Here is a 24,894-nt window from a genome sequence, read left to right as displayed (position 1 = left end):
ACCTAAATGTGGGGAAATTCAGTGATATAAAATTGCTGGCTTTTGGAGGACTGTCCTGATAAAGTCCTTTTAGCAAGGCCATCTGGTCCTATAAGGGGACAGAAGGCCTCCAGAGCCTATGCTCTTCACTGTCATACACTACACTACACAATTTCTGTTAAAACACATAGAATAAGGGCTGAGAGGCAAATGCTGAAGCCAGATACAGCCAAGTTTAAATGTTCATTTTGCTATTTACAAGCTATAAGTGACCTTAAAACAATGAATATTATCCTATCCTGCCTCCTAGATTTTTTTTTTTCTCTTGTGGTGCTGAAGATCAAATCCAGGACTTTGTACATGCTAAGCAAGTGTTCTACCACTAAACTAGGATAAATTTGAGGTCTGAATTGGTAAATATAAAGTACTTAGCTTTTTTTAGGGACTCATAATATTCACAACAATCAGAACTTGTTCTAGAGCCTGACCTAGGTGGCTGACTTAGATTATGCCATCTCAACAGCAGTCTTTTCCAAATCTCAGTCTGATTTTCACTTGTTTCCAACTTCAGAGCTGTGGTCATCTACCTCTGGGGAGACACACAGGAAACACAGTATACCATTTGAATTTATTCAGGATGCCTCTGAGTAAGTGGGTTGTATTGATTTGTTGTCTAATTTTGAAAGATGATGTTAGTGGTTTCTGGGAATTAGGTTGATGTGGATCTTTAATCAGAATTTTCTGGAGTTGTATTTGGAAATGATACCCACACGTGGTTTTTTTTTTTTTTTTTTTTTTTTTTTTTAATATTTTGACACAGAGTCTTCCTAAATTGCTAAAATACCCAGGCTGGCCTCAAACTTTTGATCCTACTGCCTCAGTCTCCCAGTGTTGGGATTATAGTTGTGCACCACTATGCATGGGTGGTACTACCATTCGTGCTATGGCTACTATGAACATTTAAGGGGATCTAAAGTTGTCAGTAACGTTTAGGGCACCATCCTGGTTGGAACCTGGAAGTCATGTGAATCTGCAGAAATTTTTGCTGTGTTCCTTGTCTTAGATTCTTTATTATGCATTTAAAGCTGGTGACATCAGAATGTAAATCTTAATGAAACTGTTCTTCAAGGTCTTGTTAGTGATCCTATTGAGAGAGCTGGCATTCACGAGGAAGCTGAGCTCCTGATAGAAGCCTCCATTTTACACTAATTTTCACAGAATACAAAATAAACTGCATGCTATAAAACCACTGGAGATAACGGGAACTGGATTTTTTTTTGCAGCAATTTTTATCTCTGGCAGCTCACCGACTAAGGTTTCAGGCAAAAACAGGTAAGCAGGACCTAGCAACAATCGCTGGGGAGCTGCTTCCTGGTTACTAGCAACAGTAAATACCACAGTGACACAAAGACACAAAGACTCAACCTTTCACACGCATACAATGAATCTGGAGTCTGGTTTCTTATTTCAGATATGACATAGTCCTCCAGGTACAGCACAACAGCTCCTTCTTTCTTCCTATTATATGAGATTTTTAAAAGTTTGTACAGAAATGCATATTTCTTATAAACATTTTTCTTCGAAATTCCCAGAAGAATGCCTATATTCTAACTTTCCTTTTGGTATTGCCACTTTTTACTATTCTGAGGGACAAATGGAAGGAAACAGTGTTGTAAAACTGATTGGAATTTTAAATAATGCATGCTACTCTGGTTTTTTAAAAAGGTAGAAGCATGGAGAATATGAAACTCAGCACTGCCAATTCAAGGTTTTACCATGACTCATTGAAGGAAATTGCATAATGGCCTTTCTTTGCCGAAGTTCAAACACTTTTTCTCAAATACCTTGCCATTTTGCAATTTATTGCCTGATTCTCCAAACCTTGTCTTTTTTCCTATCATTTTTATATGCTATTAATTCTTCCCCTCTTTTCTCTAAAGCTGTAAAATTCTCTAGGGTACAGTCCTGTATATGAAAAGTGATAACAGGAATCTGAAGTACCCTCGACCTTGCTAGTCTGTCTCCTAGCAACTGGATACGTTGCCTAGTAACATGGGGCTGAGAGTGAAGACACTCTTACATACCTAAAAATACTGAAATCATTAAAAATACTAGCTGTGGGCTTATTTTTTAAAATATATTAAGTCCAAGGACACTCTTACAATGAAGGGGCTTACTTTGGGTTATGCTATCTTGAGCTAACCTCTAAATCTCTTATAATCTGTATACTAAAATGACAGATTGCTCTTCGTATAAGCAGATGAATGAAAAAACCTGTAGCCTTTCCTAAGCCTTTCTCTTCTCCATATGCATAATCAGTGGTTAAGTCCATAGGAAATAGAGAAACATTTGCTAAATGATCTCTTAGGCTGGGCAGAGGAAAAAAAAAAACAGTTTTTGTTTTTTCTAAGTCTTCTGCACATGCATAATCAAATTTTTTTTTTTTTTTTTTTTTTTTTTGCTTTTTGAGATAGGGTCTCACTATGTAATTCAGGCTGGCCTTGAACTCACGGGGATCCTCCTGCCTTAGCCCCTTGAGTGCTGGGATTATAGGCATGTACTGTCACTCCAGGTTTAATTTTTAAATCCAAAGGAAAACAAAAGTGTTTTTTTGTTTGCTTGTCTCAGTGCCAGGGATTGAACCCAGGATATTGTACCTCACAGGCAACTACTTTACCACTGAGTTATATCCTCAGCCCAGAAATGTCCTTAAAATGCTTTTTTAGGCTAGGCCTCATTTGGGGTTGTGTGATACAAGCATAAAGGGAGGAACTTCAGTCAATTTATTTAGGGGTTGTCAGAATTTAAATATAACTAAGCTGGTCCATGGTACCTGCCTGTAATCCCAGCCATTTGGGAAACTGAATCAAGAACATCTCAAATTAGCCTATCCTGGGTAGCATAGCAAGACCCTGTCGAAGGAAGGAAGGAAGGAAGGAAGGAAGGAAGGAAGGAAGGAAGGAAGGAAGGAAGGAAGGAAAGAAAGAAAGAAAGAAAGAAAGAAAGAAAGAAAGAAAGAATTAGAAACAATCAAACTACATCCAATGGCCTTAATTGTTCAGTCTCCAAAATAGTGAATTAACATGATACTATTGACTGAATCAGATCTGTTGAATCAGATTATCCAGTGGAAGAAATGGGAATTTCTTTTTTTGGTACCAGGTATCAAACTCAGGACTTAGTGCTTGCCAGGCAGGCACTGTGCCACTGAGTTGAATCCCTAGCCTGAGAATTGGTAATTTTAATGAAGATCACAACTGCTACAGCATATTTAGGGAACACTGATATACCAGATCATTCCAACCTGTTCCAGAGGAATATCCTATATCTTGGACTTAGATTTATACATGTAATGCTTAAAGAAGAAATTGTAAATAGAGTCCTAAATATTCTACCACATCTTCCCCTTGAACTAGATCCACTGTCCAACAAAATCAGCCAAATATAGCAGATTAGATTTGTAGATCAGAAAGATGGTGACAACTGATAAACAATACAGAATAATTGAGAATGTAAAATACTGATGAGCATAAATATAGAAAAGTAATTTTATTTAGGTATATTGGATTTGAGATGTCTGCAACTCATCAGGGAGATAAAACCAATGAGAAATACAATCTTGAAAAATGTTCAAATGAGATGGGGAGCAAGCGGGGGAGGAAAAAAGGGACAAGAAAAAAAAAGGAGAAAAAATGGAAATGAAGTTTCTGTAAACAAAGAGGGAACGAGGGGATGAAGGGAGAGGATGTAAACTGGAAAAAAAGATGTAAGGTGTACCATGTACAGGCACAAATTCTGTATGATGAATTTTATCATTATGTATCTGTAAAGTGTACCAATGAAATTAAAAATGCAAAGAGCAAAAACGTCTTGATATTTGAAAGGAGAAATAAAACATAAAAAAAGAAATATAAATCTTGAAGATAGAGGCAGATTGTATAAGACACTTTAAAAATAAATTCTTTCAGACATGGTGGCACACACTGTAATCCCAGCACTTGAGAGGCTGAGGCAAGAAAGAGGATCACTGCAAATTGAAGGCCAACCTGGGTTACATAGTGAGTTCAAGACCAGCCTGAACTACATATGAGACCCTATCTCAAAATCTAAAAAAACCTGGCTGTTTACATAATATATACATAAAAGTAGACCAGCTGTAATTCCAGTGTTTTATGTCTAGTAAACTCAATGTACCAATAAACACTTCTGGAGACATGAAATGTTTTTTGCTCACTAGTAAATCAGCCTCACCCTGGTTTATCTACATGATGCATGACGAAATTAAAGCAAGATGCCTGAGAGAAAACAGAGAAACCCACATTTGGGTGGTTGCGGGTGGGGACTGAAATTTCTCTGATTACCATTAAATCCCTGGAGTCACTGCACCATGGCAACCTTCCCAGTCTGCCACCTAATTTCCATGCGCTGCAGGGAAGGAAGGGCCCTGGACAGTGGTGTTTTCATATGCATTCTTGTGAGTGGAGGTAATCTGGGTCAATGAAATGCTATCAAATTATGAACAAAGTTTCATGAAATTTGAGATTACCGTCTGCCGTTTCCTTTTCTTTCTTCTCTTCTCAGGATGCCTTTGAGCCTAAATTTTATCCCATTTATTTGTTTTTTTCCTAGGATGGCCAGTGTTATAATTTGTCCTATTTATTTTAATGTCACATTTCACCAGGAGGCTTGGATAAACCACTACTTCAATGTTCCAGAGCAAAACAACAAATTAAAATGTGTGTTAGGGTATAAATGTTTTCTTCAAAAGAATGGTCAGTAAATGAATATCAGTGGACTTCAAAGCATTATATTCCAATGCTGGTGATATGTTTTTATATATTATAGAGTACAGGTATTTATTTTGGAAATGCAAATTCATTACTATTTATCTCAAATCCTTTCTCAAATACACAAAACTCAGTCACCAGAATGAACACAGGATCATCAGATACCCAGAAAAGGCTATTTTGTAATATTGTATTATACAAGAATTTGAGGATAAAGCTTGCTATCTTTAAATCAAATCTTGAATTCTAGATGTGGGGTCATATTCTCATCTATATATATTTTTTTTGGGGGGGGGGGTCTTTTTCGTTTTTATCGGTACCAGGGATCGAACTCATGACTGCACACTTGCAAGGAAGGCGCTTATGCCGCTGAGCTAAACCCCAGCCCCTCTCATCTATATTTTTAACACTGGAATTTGGCCAATGCTAAAAATTTGGCCAATTTTTATCATTGGGATTCAGTAGATAGTTAAGGGCTAAATATTACCTGTGCCAATTTACTCAATATATTGATTGTTAACTGAATCCTAAAATGAAGATAAATGTAAATTCATTAGGTTAGCATAATCAAGTCTATTTCCTGGTTCAAATTTAGAGTTTGACCAAGGGCGAGTGTCTGGCCTCTACTGTGACACTGGCATTTGGTACCTTGCCCCAGTGGTACCAACACAGAGTCCTGGACCCCCTTATCCTTCCCTTCATTCTTTCCTTTCTTCAAGTCACTCAGCCCCATCCTGTATCCAGCATCACAGAAACTCAGGGTTTTGGCTCTGCTGGGGTTGAGGGCAAAGGAAGCCCTAGAAGAGGGGCAGAGCCTGTTCTCATGTAGAACTTACTCCCAGGCCAGTGCTGCTGTCCTCTCCCTGGTCCTCAGACAGCCCTGAAGAGGGAGTCCTGCTGGGTGCGAAGGGAAGAGTTCCACTCACCCAGGCAGAGGAGGAGGTAAGAGGGCTTTTTCTTTTTCTTTTGTTGTACCATGTTAAAAGTTCATATTGGAAAGAGTAGTTTACATCTTCACTTTCTGAAGATATGCCTGGAGAGGCAGGGCCATCAAGGCAAGCCACCTCACACCCACCATCTTCTCCAGGGGAATCCAAGACCAAGACACAAAGCAACAGCCTGCATAGACCCAATGCATCCTCTTCCCTCCCAAATTGGTCCACGCCAGCATGAGCCTTGGGTATTTCACAGAAGGGCTGGGCCTCAGCACTTGCAAGGGACAGGTTCTTGCATACCTTCTCCTAAACCTGAGTCCGCTGTCAAAGTTATTCAGTGTCTTTGTTTCACTCCATTCCTCTCTCTCTCTCTCTCTCTCTCTCTCTCTCTGTCTCTCTCTCTCTCTTTCTCTGTCTCTCTCTGTCTGCTTTTGTCTTTAAGACAGAATCTTTTATGTAGCCCAGGCTGGCCGGCCTCAAACATGCAGTCAACCTCTGGCTTTAGCCTTCTGAGTCCTGGAATTAGAAGCATGTGCCACCATCCTAGCTCTTCTTTTCTTATGATTGATTTACACAAGCAAATAAATGCTCAAAAGTCTCTTAACAGTAGGGAAGAAAGGCAAGAAGATAAGTAGTTATAATAATAGTTTTTGTTTTGTTTTGTTTTGTTTTGGGTTTTCCCCCAAAGCCTGGGTAGAATGGTCTAGATCGTCTGGCACCCTCCTGAATGGGAACTCCAAAGGACCTCTTGTATGGAAGTGCCTCTGGATTCTCCCCTACCCTGACGCACCCTCTTCCTCCTTCACTATGCTATGGCAGAGATGACAAGAATTTACAGCCTCATCAGAGAGGTAAACTTGTCATCTGGCTTTGCAGAAAAGTTTCCATCTTAGGTTCCTAGTACATCGTCTTTGCCATATACTAAGATACCACACTTTTTTTTTTTTTTTTTTTTTTTTTGTCTTTTTGAGACAGGATCTCACTGTGCAGTTCAGGCTGGCCTTGAGCTTACTTTGTAGCCTAGGCTGGTCTCGAACTCGCAATGATCCCCCTGCCTCAGCCTCCCAAGTGCTGGGATTACAGACATGAGCCACCATGCCCAGCAAGAGACCACTCTTTTTTTTTTTAGTCTTTTTCGTTTTTATCGGTACCAGGGATCGAACTCATGACTGCCTGCTTGCAAGGCAGGCGCTTATGCCACTGAGCTAAATCCCCAGCCCTGATACCACTCTTAAAAGCACACGGTGCAAGGTCCTGAGTTCCACTGACAGTTTAAAAAAAAAGAAAAACGTACACACACCTCCTTTAACTTATGGATGTTGGGTATCTTGTCCCAGCAGTGAGAAAGTAATTAAAACAGGGGAAGTATATATACAAAGACAGGTGTATAACAAACCTTTGTTATACTCTGATGTTCTTGTTGCTAAATCAAGTAAGTACTCTTCTGTCCTTATCTGACAACTCCCTTGCAGTATTTGATATTACTCAGAACTCTTTGCTTTTCCTCTTTGTGCTAGGGATTGAGCCAGGGCCGTGTGCCTCCTCCTAAATCCATACTCTCCTCAGAAAAACAACCCCAGTCACAGTACACTTTTCTTTCTTTCTTTCTTTTTTTTTTTTTTTTTTTATTGGTACCAGGGATCAAACTCACGACTGTGCACTTACGAGGCAGGAGCTTATGCTGCTGAGCTAAATCCCCAGCCCCAGTCACAGTATTCTTAATTGGCATTCTCCTTTGTTTCTGCAACATGGGTCTTCTGCCTTATTTCCTCCTTTGTTTCCTTTCCTGACTTCTTTCTCTTGTAGTCTTTTATTGTTATAATCATCATCATCACCATCACCACCACCTCTTTTGGTCCTGGAAGTTGAGCCCAGGGTCTCAGGCACACTCAGCATGCACTCTCCCAATACCCAACTCTTTGTTTTTAATTTGAGTCTGTTCTTAATTTTGGCAAATTTACTTCTGAAATATACCTCAAATCTATTCTTCTTCGCATTCAGTCATACAATTTGAAATTCTGGGTCACATTTTTTTTTTGGTTTTGTTTTGTTGTTATGGTACTGGGAATCAAACTCAAGACCTTACCAGGCAGGCGCTGTGCTGCTGAGCTATATCCCTGGCCCCTAGGTCACAATGGGAGAATTCTATTTTCTTAACATACCAGCCTTATAACTATGTTATTGTCATTTTGACTGTACACCTCCACATGTAACTCCAACCTTCTGGTCCTGATCTTTCTTTGAGCAGTGCCAATTTTACGGGAACCCAGGAACTTGTGCATGCAAGGCAAAACCTCTACCACTGAGCCACATCCCCAGCCCTGGCAGTGCCAATGTTAGATCCTCAGTGTTCGAAAACTTCTGGTCCAATCGTGCGATCACCTCGAATGGTGTTACATCCAACTTGTTAGATCATCCTGCTGTTAGCACCTTGCCCACAACACACACATTTCCTGCTCAGATTTACATCTCTCTGAACCTCCCAAATTCTATAAACAACACCACTATTGCTTCATTCTTAGTCTTCCAAGCTAAAAACATTAAGGATTCATTTTGAGTTCTTTCTTTTACCATGTGTTTAACAATCACTACTAGGATGCTTCTTTTTAGTAGACTCTGATTATCCCTCGCTATCCATTCTCATTGTAAGCACAATGATCTGAAACTTTCTGTTTTGATTCTTACAATAATTTCCTTATTGATTTCTGCTTCTAGCTCTTTTTCCTCCATTTTATACACTTGTCAGATAAATTTTATACAAGTGCTGTCGTTTCATAAAATTGTCACTCTTTTCCATATAATAAATAGCCTTCATAGTCTCTGTACTCATGTCCAAACTCCAGACTGGAGTCAAAATGCTTTGTTAGGCTAGACGTGGTGGTACATGCCTGTAAATTCAGCACATGGGAGGTGGAGGCAGGAAGATCACTGCAAATTCCAGACCAGTTTGGGCTACAAAGTAAACTGCAGTCTAGCCTGAACTGCATAGTGAGATCCTGTCTCAAAAAGACTACAAAACAGAAACAAAAATACCTTTGTTACAGGGTGGGTGTGGTGGCACATAGCTGTAATCCCAGCACTCTGGAAGCTGAAGCAGAATGACTGCTGTGAGTTTGAGACCAGCCTGGACTACACAGTGAGCTCAAAGCCAGCCTGAATTACAGCACTGTCTCAGTCTCCTTGTCTTAAAAATATATAGAGAGAGGATGGAAGCCACGAACACAGTTTTTGATGCCAAGGGGAAAAAATTTCTCAAGAAAGAGAGTAAGAGATAATAAATGTGACAAAGTCAATCACAGGTTAACAGGAACTAAAGTGTTTAGTGTATTCAGCAATAAACATGGAGGGACTTCAGTTTCAAGGAGTGGTAGAAGCAGAATCTAGATTGGAATACATTTAAGCACAAAGAGGAGGTGAATTAGAAAAAGAAAGTGTTACAGAATTCTTGCTTCCTGCTTATATTGTGGTCAGCAGATCCTGGAATGGATTGAACAAACTCCTCTATACACACACAAACATGTCATTCTCAAACCTAAATAAAGGTGTCTCATGTTGACTCATCAATTAGATTGCAAGATTGTCTCTGTATGTGAGAGAGAGAGAGAGAGAGAGAGAGAGAGAGAGAGAGAGAGAGAGAAAGAGAAGAGAGATTGAAATCAGGACCTTTGCACTGCACTACATCAACCACCACCCCCCCTCTTTGGGAAAGAGTCTCACTAAATCCCTAAATTCCCCAAACTGGGCTCAAATCCTCCCATCTCAGCCTCCTGGAGTGCTGGGATAATAGGCATGGATTGCCACTTCTACTATAGATTGAAAGAGTTTACTTTTTTTAACTTTTTATCCTTACCGGGACGAACTCACCACCGACCGCCTGCTTGCAAGGCAGGTGCTTATGCCGCTGAGCTAAATCCCCAGCCCCAACTGAAAGAGTTTAAAGAAAAGAGACCAGAGATTGGGGATTTAGCTCAGTGGTATAGCACCTGACTGGCAAATGTGAGGTCCTGAGTTCAGTTCCTGATACCTGCCCCCTCCCCACCTCCCGCCTTCCTTCCCTGCCAAAAAGAAGAAACCATGTTACTACCTCTCTGTTCCCTGCTAAGTTAGATGGCCCAGGGCTCACTACAGACACTCAGCAAATGTTTGTTACATTAGTGTTGTGATTTAAAAAAAAAAGCATACCAGGTGTTAGCCACCTGTAATCCCAGCACTTAAGAAGCAGAGGCAGAGGGCCAGCTTGGGCTATACAGTGAACTCAAGGCCAGCCTGAACTATATGGTGAGACTCCGTCTCAAAAAACAAAACAAAAAAACATAAACATTACTTTCTTCAACTTCCTACTAGTCCCCCCATTCCAAATATTTCTTTCATTTTAAGCACACGTATCCCATCATTCTTAGCACTTCTGTGTGTGGGGGGGGGGGGTACTGGGAATCAGGACCTTGTGCTTACCAGGCAGTGCTATGCCACTGAGCTATGGCACCAGCCCCATGCAGGCACTTTCTGAAGCAATTTAGGAAGTCCTCTTTGGTGGTTTTAGTTCTGGTATTGTGAAGTTTCAATATCTTTACTTTTCATGTCAATTTTGACTTTGAGGCCAGAGCCAGAGGTCACATATGCCAGATCCAGTGAATAAGGTAGATCAGGACACACCATAATGTGTTTTTTTTCTTTTTTCTTTCTTTTTTTTTTTTTTTTTTTTATTGGTACCAGAGATCAAACTCACGACCATGTGCTTGCAAGGCAGGTGCTTATGCCCCTGAGCTAAATCCCCAGCCCCTAATAAGCCTGCCTTTCCATTGGATGGCACTCTGAAGTATCCTTCACTGTATTCTTTACCATAGCTTGTGAAGACAGTCATAAAACAGCACTTCCACATCTGCTTCACAAAGTAGCAAGTATGATGGAATAAGTGTATTCAAAGTGAGGGGCAGTATTTTGAGAAGAATTAATAGCAATGTGTCTTTTACTGTGACAATTGCATGTGTGTGTGTGACACTGGGGATTGAACTCACGGCCTTGTGCATACTAGGCAAGCACTCTATTGCCATGCTACATCCAAGGCCACTAATTTTTTCCTGATAATTTTTTTAAAAAATTAAACATTCACTACATTTTAAATATACCTTATATAATGGTAAAATATTTTATCAAATATCTTTAAAATACTATCGGGGTTTAGGACAAAAGCCTATAATCCCAGCACTCAGGAGGCTGAGTTAGGAGGATCCCTGAATATTCAAGGCTAGTTTGGATTACATAGTGAGTTCAAAGCCAGCTTTAAGTACATAGTGAGAACTTGTCTCAAAAAAACAAAAGAATAAATAAACAGAATAAAAATGTAACAATCTTTAAAGTACTAACCATGATACTAGGTAATGAAAATATGCACAGAAAAGTATTCATTTAATTTAACAAATGTGTATGTCTGCTGTATGCTTGGTCCTTTGGCATAAACTATAATTCACATTTCAGTGGAAGAAAAGTAAGATATATAAGAAAAATAATTAAAATTCCACAAATATGAAATAAAAATTTTTTGTTAATATTATTGTGTACAGAATGAAATCTGTTAAGGTATTTATACATGTATGTCGATGTTAAGTTAAAGAAATTAACAGTAACAAATAAGGAGTAAACAAAGAAAAACATTTTTTTATTTCTATAGCTTGAATGCTATCTAATGAGATAATTAAGAACAAAAAATACAAGACTGGTTATTTCCCTGATCTCCCAGTTACTTATTTAAGATTACTGGTGTTTCATTTATTTCTGATCTAGGTCTATTGTTACTTATACCCGAGAGGGGAAAAAAAAAATCCTTCTTTATATAAAGAACAGAACGGCTTTAAGATAGTTATAAAGAATCAATTGCATGAACTCCCTTCTCTCATTTAAAGTTTTGTAAAATATATAAAAAAAAGACTACTGAGGAAATATCTAATGTTTTACATCGTAAAGAAAACAAAATTCAAGGCCGTGCCTCATTTTAAATAATTTTGTACACTTTACCACAGTCCGGCAGTGTGATTTTTGTCATTATTAAAATTGTGAAATATTTTGAATGAGCTACTAATTGTTTAATGAGCTACTTATTAGTCCCTATTATATGTTAATACTGCCATGTTAATCTTTATTATATGTTATTTAATCCTTATTTTTGTTAAATATATTTATAGTTGCAGGACGACGCATTAAAGTCATCCTTAATCCTCTTGTCTTTACTGAAATATACGTTTTTATTTGCTAAAGTGATTTGTTTTATTTGCTAAAGAGGATTTGTTTGCTATAAATACCCAAGAAATAAAGTGTTTTGAGCGTCGGGTTTTTTTTTTTTTTTTTTTTTTCTGGGATGGACCACTGCAGCAAATCTGAGCTAGGAAAACAGAGCTGTGCATGGAAGTCTGGGAATCCGCAGGCCGCCATTGTTTCTCCGCAACCTGCAGCAGAAGCTGTCTTCTCAAATCCCTCCCCCAACGCGCTGCTCTGCAGCTCAGCGGGAGCCGCTGGGCTCTGCAGGCCATTTGATTTGTAAGTGGTGCAGAAGACACTGAAAATCTGTTGTTAAAAACCAAAAGAAAAATTATCTATAAAAATCCAAATTTTCCACTTTGGTGGTCAGACGAACCTTTTTACCTCTGAAATTTTATCTGCAACATTAAGTGGTTCACTTATTCTGCATAGCCCATCCTTGCTGATAATGGAGCCTTTCCAAATAGCAAAAGAATGTTACCGCAATCCATTTCCTACCGGCTAAAGCAAAGGCTTTTTGTCCCAAGGGGCAATTGAGCAACCACCAGAGTCTCCAGTAGAATAGCAAGGGTGTGAGGCAGCTACAGTTCCCACAGTTAGAAGAAGCCGGGAGACCATTTACCAGATTCATTGAGAACTGCATAAAAATGAGATGCAGCTGAGCTGACATGGCACAGTCGTCTGTGCACGGAGGCAACATTATAAAATGGTTTTCTTTTTCCATTATGTAACTGTCTTCTTTTTGACTTGGTGTTCCGAGATTTTTTTTTCCCTTGGCTTGATATTTTCCAGAAAAGAGAACAATGCAAAACTAAAACTGTGCATATAGATGGTACTCTAGCTTTTTTTTTTAAACTCAGTTTTTTCTTTTTGCATTTTTCCCATTTTGTATCAGAAAGATGATTCATTTCTATGAACGATACACCCAAACAAAATATATTACTGAGATTTCTGGTAAAGGGATCTCTCTTTTTTTAAAAGGGATGCCTCTTAAACAATTTAACCCCATATACGTAAAACTGTATTCAATACAGCTATTATTTCCATCTTCCACTTTTGTTAGCAATGTGTTGTGTGTCTGTGTGTTACGCGGGCGCAAAAACTGGCCTGAAACATTATTCAAACTTAAGAAATCATTTTGGATGACTATTATGGGAAAAAAAAATTTTTTTTCTAGTAATGGGGATCAAACCCAGGCACTTTGCACTGAGCTATATTCCCAGTCCAGCCCTATTTAATTCAATTTTGAGACACCAGTCTCGCTAAATCGCCTAAACTGGGCTCGAATTTGCGATCTTCATGCCTCAGGTTAAATCTTAAATTAAAAAATTTACCCAAGCAATTTTGAGCATCATCCCATCTTCTTCCTGCCTCATTTTAAAAGCAATTAGAAATGTCTAATCTCAACAGAATGTAGTCGAATTTAGTACAACTCTGAGGGAGAAGCTAGGCGTAGTTTTTCACAAATGTTTAATCTCAACACATAGTGCGATTAGGTGCAAGAAAAAGTCTTAGGTAGGTAATTTTATATGGTCGTTTGAGGTTTAAACAGTATAAAACCATCTATCCTCAGCCTTACTTCTTCCCTTTTGGCCCCTCCCCAACCACACCCCATAATGGATGCTCCACTGCCTGCCTTTGCACGGTCTCTTTGTCTAAAGGATGCAAACAGTCTATGGATGTTAGGGAAAAGGGGGCGGGGAGAGATTACCTCATCCCATGTCGCTTGCACCAATCACCACGCTCCAAAGCTGACTTCTCTGGGCAGATTGAGGGGTCTGGACCAACAGGAAAAGGCCCTGACCCATCCCCATGGTGACCGAGCTGTATATAGGAGGCCGCATCCGCCCATGTGCCGCAGGTTCTCTTACATCGACCGCCTAAGAGTCGCGCTGTAAGAAGCAGCAACCTCTCCTCTCGTCTCTATCCGCTTGGCATCCGCGAAGCAACAACCATGGTAAGACTCTTCTCTCCGGCTCTTTGTGAACAGTGGGTGAAATCGGTCCCCAAGGTCTACTTGGAAAACCTTAAACATTTCTTTTGTAGCCTCTTTGGGTAAAGGCAGTCTATGCTTTGTGAAGTTTAGCTTTGTCTGCCTGAACCCCTTGGCCCCGCCGCCGCAGTGCGGGGAGCAAAAACCCAGCAGAAAACGGGCCGAGCACGGAGGAGAATCAGGAAGAACAAAGGCGGCGCGAGGGAATTTCTGTTACCCGAGAGCCCTTCGGGAGTACAAGCTCCCCGTCTGTCGTGACAAAAGGGTCTGGGCCGGGAAAGGCGACTGCGGCGGCCCCTGCGCGGCCTCGCTGTACCCGCTGCCCGGAGAGGCCCCTTCCTTACGCGCGGTTCCGGGGCGCAGAGAGGAGGAGTCGTCCGCAAGGGCCGGGAGCCGAGTGTTAGCTGGGGCCCGTGGCGAGGGAGCCTTGGGTGTGTGCGGAATGAGCCCTCACGGTGTCGCTGGCCTTTTAGAAAGATACTCGTATATTAAACGGGAAAATGATTAGTTTCTGTTGCAGCCCTTGGCAGCCGGTGCCGGGGAGGCGCAGGGGCGGTGTTGTTTGTTTCTGGCTCTCAGGCTTTGGGCGGGGCTCGCCCTGGCTAAACCTCCTCTGTCAGACTTTTAATGAAAGCCTTTTATCATTGCGAAATTGTAGCTTCAAAAGATTTTTTATTCACTGTTAAAACTTAGATGACATGTATTGTCTCCAGAAGCAAAAGTGTAAGTCCCTTGACAATGGAAAAGCGTCCCCCCAGGCACGGAGTGGGGGTGCTGAGGCTGTGCATTGCGAGGTTAGAGAAGCCTTTGTGAGCCTGGGGTCCCTATGGTTAGAACGCAGGGAAACGCCCTCACCATATGTCATTGAATAGACAATGAACGTTGTGTCCCTACAGATCACGGAAATATTATAAGATAAAAAGAACAGGAATGTCCTGTGGTGGGCAGACAATCTCAGAAAGAATACTGTTTCATTCTTTTACATAAAAATGTTATCCTTTCACTGGACTTTTATTCTTTCATTTGGTAGCTTCTCCTGTGATATTTGTTCCGAACTTAGGAACTGTTGTTATAAAGGTTCTAATAATTTTTCAGCTTTTTTACAGTGGAGAAGATTCTGTAAAAAGATTTTTTTAGGTAATAAAACTGCTGCAGACAAAGAATTATACAGTGCGTCCAACTGTCTTTTGTTCTAGTGCATCTTCATTAATTCATTTCAATCCAGGCACATGGGCTAGGGTCGCAGGAGGAACATTGCAAAGCAGCACAATGAGATCATGGAGGCAGTGGCTGGAACTAGAGCTTGCTGTGTTAAATAATGCAGCAGAAGTGCCAGCCAGCACCAGGCACGGGAAATACAGCAGTGCAGCAGGCAGCCCTTGTCTGACTTCTAACCCCCATCGCATTGATGGATTTTGCAGAGACTGCAGAAGGGTGTGGCTTTGAGCCTCAGCTGCAATACAGATGTCCAGATTAAAATGCCAAGTCCTGTTAAGAGGAAACCTTCATCTTTAAAAGGGAAGGAAGTAATGAAATTAATTCCAATTAGTGACTGTATGTAATTTAAATTTTAAAATTCGTACTTCTAATATTTTTTAATATAAAAGAATTTTCTATTCAAGTATGGCTGTGGAAACAATGGGCTTGCACTGTGTTAAACAGTGCAAGATGACATTGTTATTCAGGTCACACCCACTTGCAACATTTGTAAGAGGTCCATTTCATTAATAATTTCTGTCATATTAAGGGATAGGATCCCAAATAAATTTGAATGGCATATAAATTCAAAATGCTATTAATTTTATAACTTTTTTCTTTTACCCTTTTCACAGCGTGAGTGCATCTCCATCCACGTTGGCCAGGCTGGTGTCCAGATTGGCAACGCCTGCTGGGAGCTCTACTGCCTGGAACATGGCATCCAGCCCGATGGCCAGATGCCAAGTGACAAGACCATTGGGGGAGGAGATGACTCCTTCAACACCTTCTTCAGTGAGACCGGTGCTGGCAAACATGTGCCCAGGGCAGTGTTTGTAGACCTGGAACCCACAGTCATTGGTGAGAGGACCTCGGACACCCATGGGATTCGCCAGGGTTCAGGGGCTTGAGGCTATGGCCTGAGGGTTCTGTGGAGGCCCCAGGCTTAAGCATGTACCTGCAGGTTTTTAGTAATGGGCAGTGGGTTTCTTCTCTTCCAGATGAAGTGCGTACTGGTACCTACCGCCAGCTGTTCCACCCTGAGCAGCTCATCACAGGCAAGGAAGATGCTGCCAATAACTATGCCCGTGGGCACTACACCATTGGCAAGGAGATCATTGATCTCGTCTTGGATCGAATTCGGAAACTGGTATGTTATTCTTGAGAACAACATAACTCAATGAGCATAAAGACATTTGGCCATGAGGTTACACAAGCCTATTATCCCAGCTACTAGGGTGGCTGAGGCAGGAGGTATACAAGTTCAAGGGAGCCTAAGTAAGATACAGGTAAGATAGTTCCCTCCCAAGCTCCCCCACCTGCTACCCCATCTCTAAAGAAAGAAAAAAATCATTTGAATAAAGCTGTTTTTTTTCCAAACAGAATAAAAATATAATTAAAAGTGGTATGGGTTACTCCTTTAGGTTTTTTTTTTTTTTTTTAAATCGGTACCAGGGATCAAACTCACGACTGCCTGCTTGCAAGGCAGGTGCTTATGCTGCTGAGCTAAATCCCCAGCCCCTCCTTTAGATTTTTTGTTTTACTTAAAACATGAACTGTGGGAAATAGGGATATAGCTCGGTGACAAAACTTGCCCAGCATGCACAAACAAGGCTCTGGTTTCAGTTCCCACCAACACCCAAACAAGAACAAAAGCATGACCTATTTGGTATCACTTTGTAAATACTGAGGATTTTAAAAAATTAAATACTGTGTAATTGCAAGGTTTTTCCATTCTTTACTTAGGTACATATGGTACTAGGGATTGAACTTAAGGTTTCCCATGCATGCCAAGCAAGTACTCTATCACTATGCTACATCCACAGTCCCTTAAATTTAAAAAAGCATTTGTGCCAGGTGTGGTAGTGCACACCTATACAATCCCAACACTTGGGAGGCTAAGGTTTGCAAACTCAAGACGAGCCTGGGCTACAAAGTGAGTGCATGGCCAGCCTAAACTGTATATAGCAAGACCCCATCTCAAAAAGACCAAAAAAAAAAAAGGGCAGTCAGCCAGGTATGGGGGTATACTTGGAAGGCTGAGGCAGGGAGGATTGCTATGAGTTTTGAGGCTAGCCTGGGTTACATAGTATGTTCAAGGCCAGTATGAACTACATGGTAAGACCTTGTCTCAAAAAACGTAAATAAAAAGTATTTGTCAAAATAACATTTAAATCCTTGGGGATACATGAAGAGTAAAAGTATTCTACGGTTATATCCCCAAAAAACAAATTAATGTTTCCTCTATTCCTCTCTTTTCTAACAGGCTGACCAGTGCACAGGTCTGCAGGGCTTCCTGGTTTTCCACAGCTTTGGTGGGGGCACTGGCTCTGGGTTCACCTCCCTGCTGATGGAGCGCCTCTCCGTTGACTACGGCAAGAAGTCCAAGCTCGAGTTCTCCATTTACCCAGCCCCCCAGGTCTCCACAGCTGTTGTAGAGCCCTACAACTCCATCCTCACCACCCACACCACCCTGGAGCACTCTGATTGTGCCTTCATGGTAGACAACGAGGCCATCTATGACATCTGTCGTAGAAACCTTGATATTGAGCGCCCCACCTACACTAACCTGAATAGGCTGATAGGTCAAATTGTGTCTTCCATCACTGCTTCCCTCAGATTTGATGGAGCCCTGAATGTTGATCTGACAGAATTCCAGACCAACCTGGTACCCTACCCCCGCATCCACTTCCCTCTGGCCACGTATGCCCCTGTCATCTCTGCTGAGAAAGCCTACCATGAACAGCTCTCTGTAGCAGAGATCACCAATGCCTGCTTTGAGCCAGCCAACCAGATGGTGAAATGTGACCCTCGCCATGGTAAATACATGGCTTGTTGCCTGTTGTACCGTGGTGATGTGGTCCCCAAAGATGTTAATGCTGCCATTGCCACCATCAAGACCAAGCGTACCATCCAGTTTGTGGACTGGTGCCCCACTGGCTTCAAAGTTGGCATTAATTACCAGCCTCCTACTGTGGTTCCTGGTGGAGACCTGGCCAAGGTGCAGAGGGCTGTGTGCATGCTGAGCAACACCACAGCCATCGCTGAGGCCTGGGCTCGCCTGGACCATAAGTTTGATCTGATGTATGCCAAGCGTGCCTTTGTTCACTGGTACGTGGGTGAGGGGATGGAGGAGGGGGAGTTTTCTGAGGCCCGGGAGGACATGGCTGCCCTTGAGAAGGATTATGAGGAGGTTGGTGTGGATTCTGTTGAAGGAGAGGGCGAGGAAGAAGGCGAGGAATACTAAAAATGTCACAAAGGTGCTGCTTTTACAGGGAAGCTTATTCTGTTCTAAACATTGAAAAATTGTGGTCTGATCAGTTAATTCATATTTAGCAGTGTATGCTCTCATACAATTACTGACCTATGCTTTAAAACATAAATGCTTTGTCACAGACCCAAATTGTCCATTTCTTTGATGGGTTTTCAGTAAAGTATTCCCTGTCTTAAATTAACTGTCTTGTATTTATTCTTTTTCTCTTTGCTTTTTTTTTTTTTTTTTTTCTTTTAACTAGGAAACTGAATCCATGGCCTTAATACTGGGTGGAATTGTCAGCCACTTTTTAATTTATTGTGAGACACAGTCTCTAATTTGCTTAAACTGGGCTCAAATTTGCTGACTTATTTCAGCTTCCAAAAATGCCGGGATTATAGGCATGTACCACTATGCCCAGCTCTCTTGTGTTTTTCATTGAGTTCCTGAAAATGTAAAGATCATCATTAGATAGTATTATGTATTGTTCTTAAAGTTTAACTTCATTTTTATACTAAGTTTCATTTTAGAGTTGAAAGTTGCCTAGAACATAACTTAATCTAGCTGGCTGCTGAATCTCATACCACTAACAGATAAAATAGTAAATAACTCAAATGCATCACAAGGCTCCACAAACTCCTTCATGCTCACACATGGGTTTTTTTGAGATGGTGTGGCTATGTAATTGAGGCTTGCTTCAAACTTAAGTGTGTGGCCCAGGATGGCCTCAAACTGAAGGTGATCATCCCCCCTTGAGCCTCCCAAAGGCTGGGATTACCACCCAGCTATCCTTACCCTGAGTTTCCAAAAGATACCTGCTCTCTCTAGAAGAGCCTTCTAGACTAACCCCACATCTGTCTTTTTCCCAAACCTATTTTTTGTTGAATATTATATTCAAATAGCCTGACATTTATTTGCTCCACTGTATTGTTACACATGGGACAATAACTTCAGAGAACAAAAGTAATGCAATTACAGGCATTAGCACCAACTGTTAGAAAGTTTCAAATTAAGCAGTCTCTAAAATTAGAGCTGTATTGCTAGTTAAAATGACCAAAAGACCATCTCTTTCCAAAGAAAGCAAGTCTGTTACATTTTTTTTGTTGTTCAGGGATAATACCAGTATTAATGAAGTTGCTTTTTTGGTTTGACTTGCTGACTTCATCTATTTTTCCCTTGACATCGCCAACCCAGGGGTATTGATGCTATTTAGTTACCAAAATTTGTGTTTAATATATGTTAATAACTCAGAGGTAGACATACTTGATCTTAGCCAAAAAACTGAGGTGATAGCTCAGGGGTAAAGTACTTGACATGCACAATGCCCTGGGTTTAATCCCCAACACCACCAAAAAAGGAAAGAAAGATAAGATCCACTAATTTCAAAGCCAATCCAATAGTGTTCAGCAGTTTTAACTAGAACCTACTATAAACAGAGCTGCTGCACAAAAAGTAAAGTCTTGCTAATTTCAGTTTTAAAACAATATGGTAACTAGCTCAAATTTGTGTGGTTGTATGTTGGTTTTTTGGTTTTTTGAGACAGGGTCTTACTATGCAATTCAGGCTGAACTTTAAGTCACTTGTAGCCCAGGCTGGCCTCAAACTCACGGCAATCCTCATGCTTCAGACTTCCACGTGCTGGGATTACAGGTGTGTGCCACCACACCTGGCAAATCTGTGTGTTTTAAATATACATTGCACATAGTGGTATATACCTATAATTCCAGTATCCTAGAGGCTAAGGTAGGATCATAGCAAGTTTGAGGCCAGCCTGAACTATATAGAGACCCTGTCAAATAAAATCAATCAATCAATAAATATACACTGCCAATAATTGCCATTAACTAGCAAAGCATAAGGAACATGATAGTTATACAATGATGTACAATGACTGTTGGTTGAAACAGTCAAATATAGGATAAGTGATACAGGCATAAAACCAAAAATGTAACCAAAAAAACAAACTAACATCCCAGTTTTAATTATAGAAGGAAAAAATAAATTTTGGGGCTGAAGATTTAGCTCAGCAGCATAAGCACCTGCCTGGCAAGTGCAAGGTCTTGAGTTCAATCCCCAGTACCAAAAAAAATCTGAAATTGTACACAATTCTGTGTAAATATAGGCTGGGGTTGCATCTATACAGAGCATTTCCCTAACACACATAAGGCCCTAGGTTTGGTCCGCAGCATCTCTCTCTCTCTCTCTCTCTCTCTCTCTCTCTCTCTGTCTCTCTGTCTCTCTGTCTCTCTCTCTCTCTCTCTCTCTCTCTCTCTCACACACACACACACACACACACACACACACACACACATGAAGTTGGATGTGTTGGATGCATGTGTATAATTCTGGCACTGTGGGAAGCAGGAAGGTCACAAATTTGAGCTTAGCCTGGGGAACTTCTTGAGACTCTATCACAAAACAAACAAATAGTTATAATAGGGAAAAGGACTGGGGATGTAGCTTAGTGTAAAAGCCATGGGCTCAATCACTAGTATATATACTTCAAAAATCTGTGAATATGCACATGATAGATTTCCTCCAAACATAGATGCTATTCCTCTCACTGTAGGTATATGCTACTTCTCCCATAGAGAGGTGGGGTCTATTTTCCCCTCCTTAAATCTGAACTGGGCCTTGTTCTGACTATAGAATGGGAAAGACGGGGCTGGGGATTTAGCTCAGCGGCATAAATGCCACCTTGGAAGCAGGCAGTCGTGAGTTCGATCCCTGGTACTGGTAAAAAAGAAAAAGACAAAAAAAAAAAAAAAAAAAAGAACGGGAAAGACATGAAACTGCAGCAGAAGTCAAGAAGTCTGGAAGCCCTGACTTCACTCTTTGAAAAGCCTCTGTGTAAAGAAGCTCCAGCTAGATTAATGATAGATAAAGGACCATGCAGGGAATGAGTGGTTGTGTGGAAAAGAGCCAGGGCACCATATCTACCAACAGCACAAAAGCCCCAGACATAAGAGCACCCTAGACATCCCAGCCCTAGCTGAGCTCCTAGCTAAATGCACCTACATGAGAAGCAGGGAATCATGACAAATAATAAGTCCCTTTCTGTTGTTTTTTGAGACAGGGTCCAACTATATAGTTCAGGTTAGCATCAAGTTTATGTTAATTTTCCTGCCTCAGCCTCCTGAGTGCTGGCACCACAGGCCTGCAGTACCATGCCCAGCTCTAAATTGTTTTAAGGTAGTAAGTCTTAGGGCTGTTGGTAACACATCAGTACATACCTGAAACAGAGCTTACACATGTACCTGGAGAGAAAATAGCTTTCTCTAATTCTTTCTTTCTCTCTCTAATTCTCTCTCTCTCTCTCTCTCTCTCTCTGAAGTCTTGCTATGTAGTTCTGGCTGGCCTCAAACTTAATACATAGCTCATGCTGGCCTCAAACTTGCAATGATCCTCCTACCTCCAGCCTCGTGAGGGCTAGGATTATAGGCACCCACCATCATACCTAGCTCACTTAAAATATTTTGTGTTGGCACATTCCTGTATCCTAGCACCTGTGAGGCTGAGGCAGGAGAATCACTGTGAGTTCAAGGCCAGCCTGGGCTACACAGCAAGATTCTCAAAAAAAAACAAAGAAATTTTTTCCTATGTGCCCAAAATATTTATATTCTAGACAAGAAAATGCCTTCCTAGAATATAAACATTTATATTTATAGATGTTAAGTGGCTCAAGGGCATTTGAATTAATTTGTAAGTCAAACAGAAGGAAAGAGGCTGGATGTGGTGGCACATACCTGTAATCCCATCATTTGGGAGATTGATGCAGGAGGATCTCTGATAGTTTGAGTCTGAGTCCAGCCTGGGCTACAAAATGAGTACAAGTCCAGCCCGAACTGTACTGTAAGACCCTGTCTCAAAAAAGACAATAAATAGGGGCTGAAGATTTAGCTCAGCGGCATAAACGCCTGCCTTGCAAGCAGGCAGTCGTGAGTTCAATCCCCGGTACCGATAAAAAGGAAAAAGACAAAAAAAAAAAAAAGACAATAAATAAATAAATCTTTTGTTTGAGTAGATGCATCAATAGAAGTAAAATTCAACCCCCCCCCAAAAAAAAAAAGATTAGGAGAAGAAAGGAGCAGTCTGTGCATATGAGTGTTGCTCAAAATAGAGTTCACTAATTCTGTTTGGAACTTGATAAGTTTAGGATGGTTATTAGGTATTCAATTGAAGATGCTGAATAGGAAGCTAGATACGTGCTTTGGGAAACAGGGGAAAGGTCTCAGTAAAAAATACAAATTTTGGGGAATCAGTCCATGGATAATATCTAAAGTCCTGAGAGCAGATGAGGTTATATGACCTTTTAAGGAAGTATATGACCATTTCTCTAGGTCAGTGGCCTTTACATTTGTGCATTTATACCACTGAAACATTTTCTCAAGTGTTTAACTCTTCAGTCATTAGCTGCTATCTAAAGTTTTTCCAGTTTAAAAGTAATTTAAGGGCCAGGTTTATAGCTCAGCAGCCCAGCACCTGCCTGGAAAGTGCAAGGTTGTGAATTCGATCTCTGGTACCAAAAAAAAAGTGATTTAAAAAAATGTGATTTTAACAGTGTAAAGACTGAAGTGTTTTGTTTTGTTTTGTTTTTTGAGACAGGATCTTGCTATGCAATTCAGACTGCCCTTGAACTTACATGAAGATCCTCCTACCTCAGGCTCCTGAGTGCTAAGATTACAGATGTGCCCTACCTCACCTAGCTAAAACTGACATTTTAATATAAAATTTACACCATTCCATTATATTTATCTAAATTTAAAAATCTAAAATCATAGTAATTAGATACTTGCTACTATCTATCTTTAAAAGATAGACTAGGTATCTTGATGTGCCCTCCAACAAAAACTAAAATCATTTTCTTAAAAGCATCAAAAAACTGACAGGATAGGGACAAATTTTTACATCAGAAGAAAGTGGAATTGATAATGTCATTTTCAATCCTATAGGTGCAAAAATAGTATGTAAAGTCCAGGGTCTATCCAAAGACTTATCCCCTTCAGAAAGTTAAGACTCCAAAGAGCTAAACTTTCAGTGTAACAGTAAGCCAGAAGTAAGTCTACCCTAAACTTGTCTTTGAGGGGACTACAACAAAATTAGTTTCATGCAAGACAGGAAAAAAAAAAAAAAAAAAACAAAAAACTGAGAAATGGTCAAAACAAGCTGACTTACAAGGATTTGTAAAACTAATTCATATAATTTGGCTGTTTCTAAAGTACAGAGTTTAATGTAAAATGACACTAGGGCTAGGTGTACTGGTATATACTTGTAATTCTAGCATTTGGGAGGCTGAGGCAGGAGGATTGCTAGGAGTTCTGGGCCAACCTGAACTACATAATGAGACCTCTGACTCAAAAAACCAAAAACAAACAAATAAAAAGTGATCCTAAGGGCTGAGGATGTAGTTCAGCATAGGTTTGCTCTTTTAGCACTGCAAATTAATTATTTAATCAACTAAAATAAAATAGAATAAAATAATGTGATCCTAGACTAGGTAGTACTGCCAAGTAACCAGCAGAAGAAAAAGTAAATCCTTATTTTATTTATTTATTTATTTTGTCGGTACGGGGGATCAAACTCACAACCGCCTGCTTGCAAGGCAGGTGCTTATGCCGCTGAGCTAAATCCCCAGCCCCAAATCCTTATTTTAGACATCAAAGAATTTCCCCAAAAAAGTTTCCCAAGGAAAATGAATTTTTTGTTATTTTTGGTACTAGGGATCAAACTTATGACCTTACACTTACCAGGAAGATGCTGTGCCTCTGAGGTATATCCCTGAGCCCAGGAACATGAGTTTTTTTGTTTGTTTGTTTGTTTGTTTGGTTTTTGATCTTTTTTTTTCCGGTGGCGGGGGGGGGGGGGATCAAACTCACAACCACCTGCTTGCAGGTGCTTATGCCACTGAGCTAAATCCCCAGCCCAAACATGAGTTTTTATAATGGAAAAAAAAACAGTTATACGCAGAGGTAAGATATCTTGAATATCAACCCCTCCCAGTCAATCTACAATAGAAACAGGCCAGCAAAGGCTTTGGAATGTTGGAATTATTAGATCTAGAATATAAAATAACTCTGCACATTATGTGCCAACAAGTAAGAGACAAGCTTAGAAGTATCTATAACAAATAAAAAAACAACCCAGGTATAAGTAGCACATGCCAGGAGACTGAGGCAGGAGGATCACAGCAAGTTTAAGGCCAACCTGGGCCACACAGGAGGTTCAAAGTGAGACTGTAATGGTTGATACATTATCTCCACTTGAGAAGTTTAGAAGTTTAACTAAGCAACTCAGCAGGGAGCCAGGCTCCTTGCTTTGTAAATAACCTTATCCTGTGCAACAGGAGGTCAAGGGGATGGTGTAATTGCTACACCTGACAGGGAAGGCAGGGTGTGTGGGGGCTGGGGTGGGGGTGGGATTGTTCTCCCTCTTTTGCTTTTACTGCTTTTGCTGTCTTCTGTCATGTTGAAATATTGCCCCTGTGCCATGCCACCAGCCTTG

The 24,894-nt window shown here is 40.6% G+C and overlaps 2 protein-coding genes across 15 annotated transcripts in view; one reads left to right on the top strand and one right to left on the bottom strand.

Annotated features, from left to right (window-relative positions):
- The window catches only part of LOC106028986 (proline-rich protein 36-like), a 66,699-nt gene extending 52,894 nt beyond the window's left edge, over positions 1-13,805 (bottom strand). For 11 of the 14 annotated variants that reach the window (XR_010049263.1, XR_010049264.1, XR_010049265.1 and 8 more), the window contains exon 1: positions 13,665-13,805. Coding sequence is in view for 1 of the 14 variants with exons in the window: in XM_063254699.1 (XP_063110769.1) it covers positions 13,665-13,669 (5 nt within the window). In the remaining 13 variants the exon portion in view is untranslated. The remainder of the gene's footprint in view (positions 1-13,664) is intronic. The other 3 variants (XM_063254695.1, XM_063254698.1, XM_063254699.1) reach the window with 2 other exon arrangements.
- On the top strand, positions 13,712-18,591 carry LOC100726777 (tubulin alpha-1A chain). Its single transcript, XM_003475809.5, has 4 exons — positions 13,712-13,910; positions 15,779-16,001; positions 16,142-16,290; positions 17,407-18,591. The coding sequence occupies exons 1-4, from the start codon at positions 13,908-13,910 to the stop codon at positions 18,385-18,387; spliced, it is 1,356 nt and encodes a 451-aa protein (XP_003475857.1). The 5' UTR covers positions 13,712-13,907; the 3' UTR covers positions 18,388-18,591.
- The last annotated feature ends 6,303 nt before the right edge of the window (positions 18,592-24,894 follow it).

This window comes from Cavia porcellus, unplaced genomic scaffold (genome assembly GCF_034190915.1).
Source record: "Cavia porcellus strain 051 isolate PalLab524CR breed Dunkin Hartley unplaced genomic scaffold, mCavPor4.1 scaffold_8, whole genome shotgun sequence".
Classification (NCBI taxonomy): domain Eukaryota; kingdom Metazoa; phylum Chordata; class Mammalia; order Rodentia; family Caviidae; genus Cavia; species Cavia porcellus.
The sequence above is the reverse complement of the archived record's forward strand: the minus strand, read 5'-3'. Positions and strand labels throughout refer to the sequence as shown.

Bases quoted from the DNA above. Each gene is read 5' to 3' on its own strand.
- LOC100726777 (XM_003475809.5), top strand. The intron at 16,002-16,141 runs GTGAGAGGACCT...CTTCTCTTCCAG, and splicing joins CCTGGAACCCACAGTCATTG to ATGAAGTGCGTACTGGTACC. The intron at 16,291-17,406 runs GTATGTTATTCT...CTTTTCTAACAG, and splicing joins TGGATCGAATTCGGAAACTG to GCTGACCAGTGCACAGGTCT.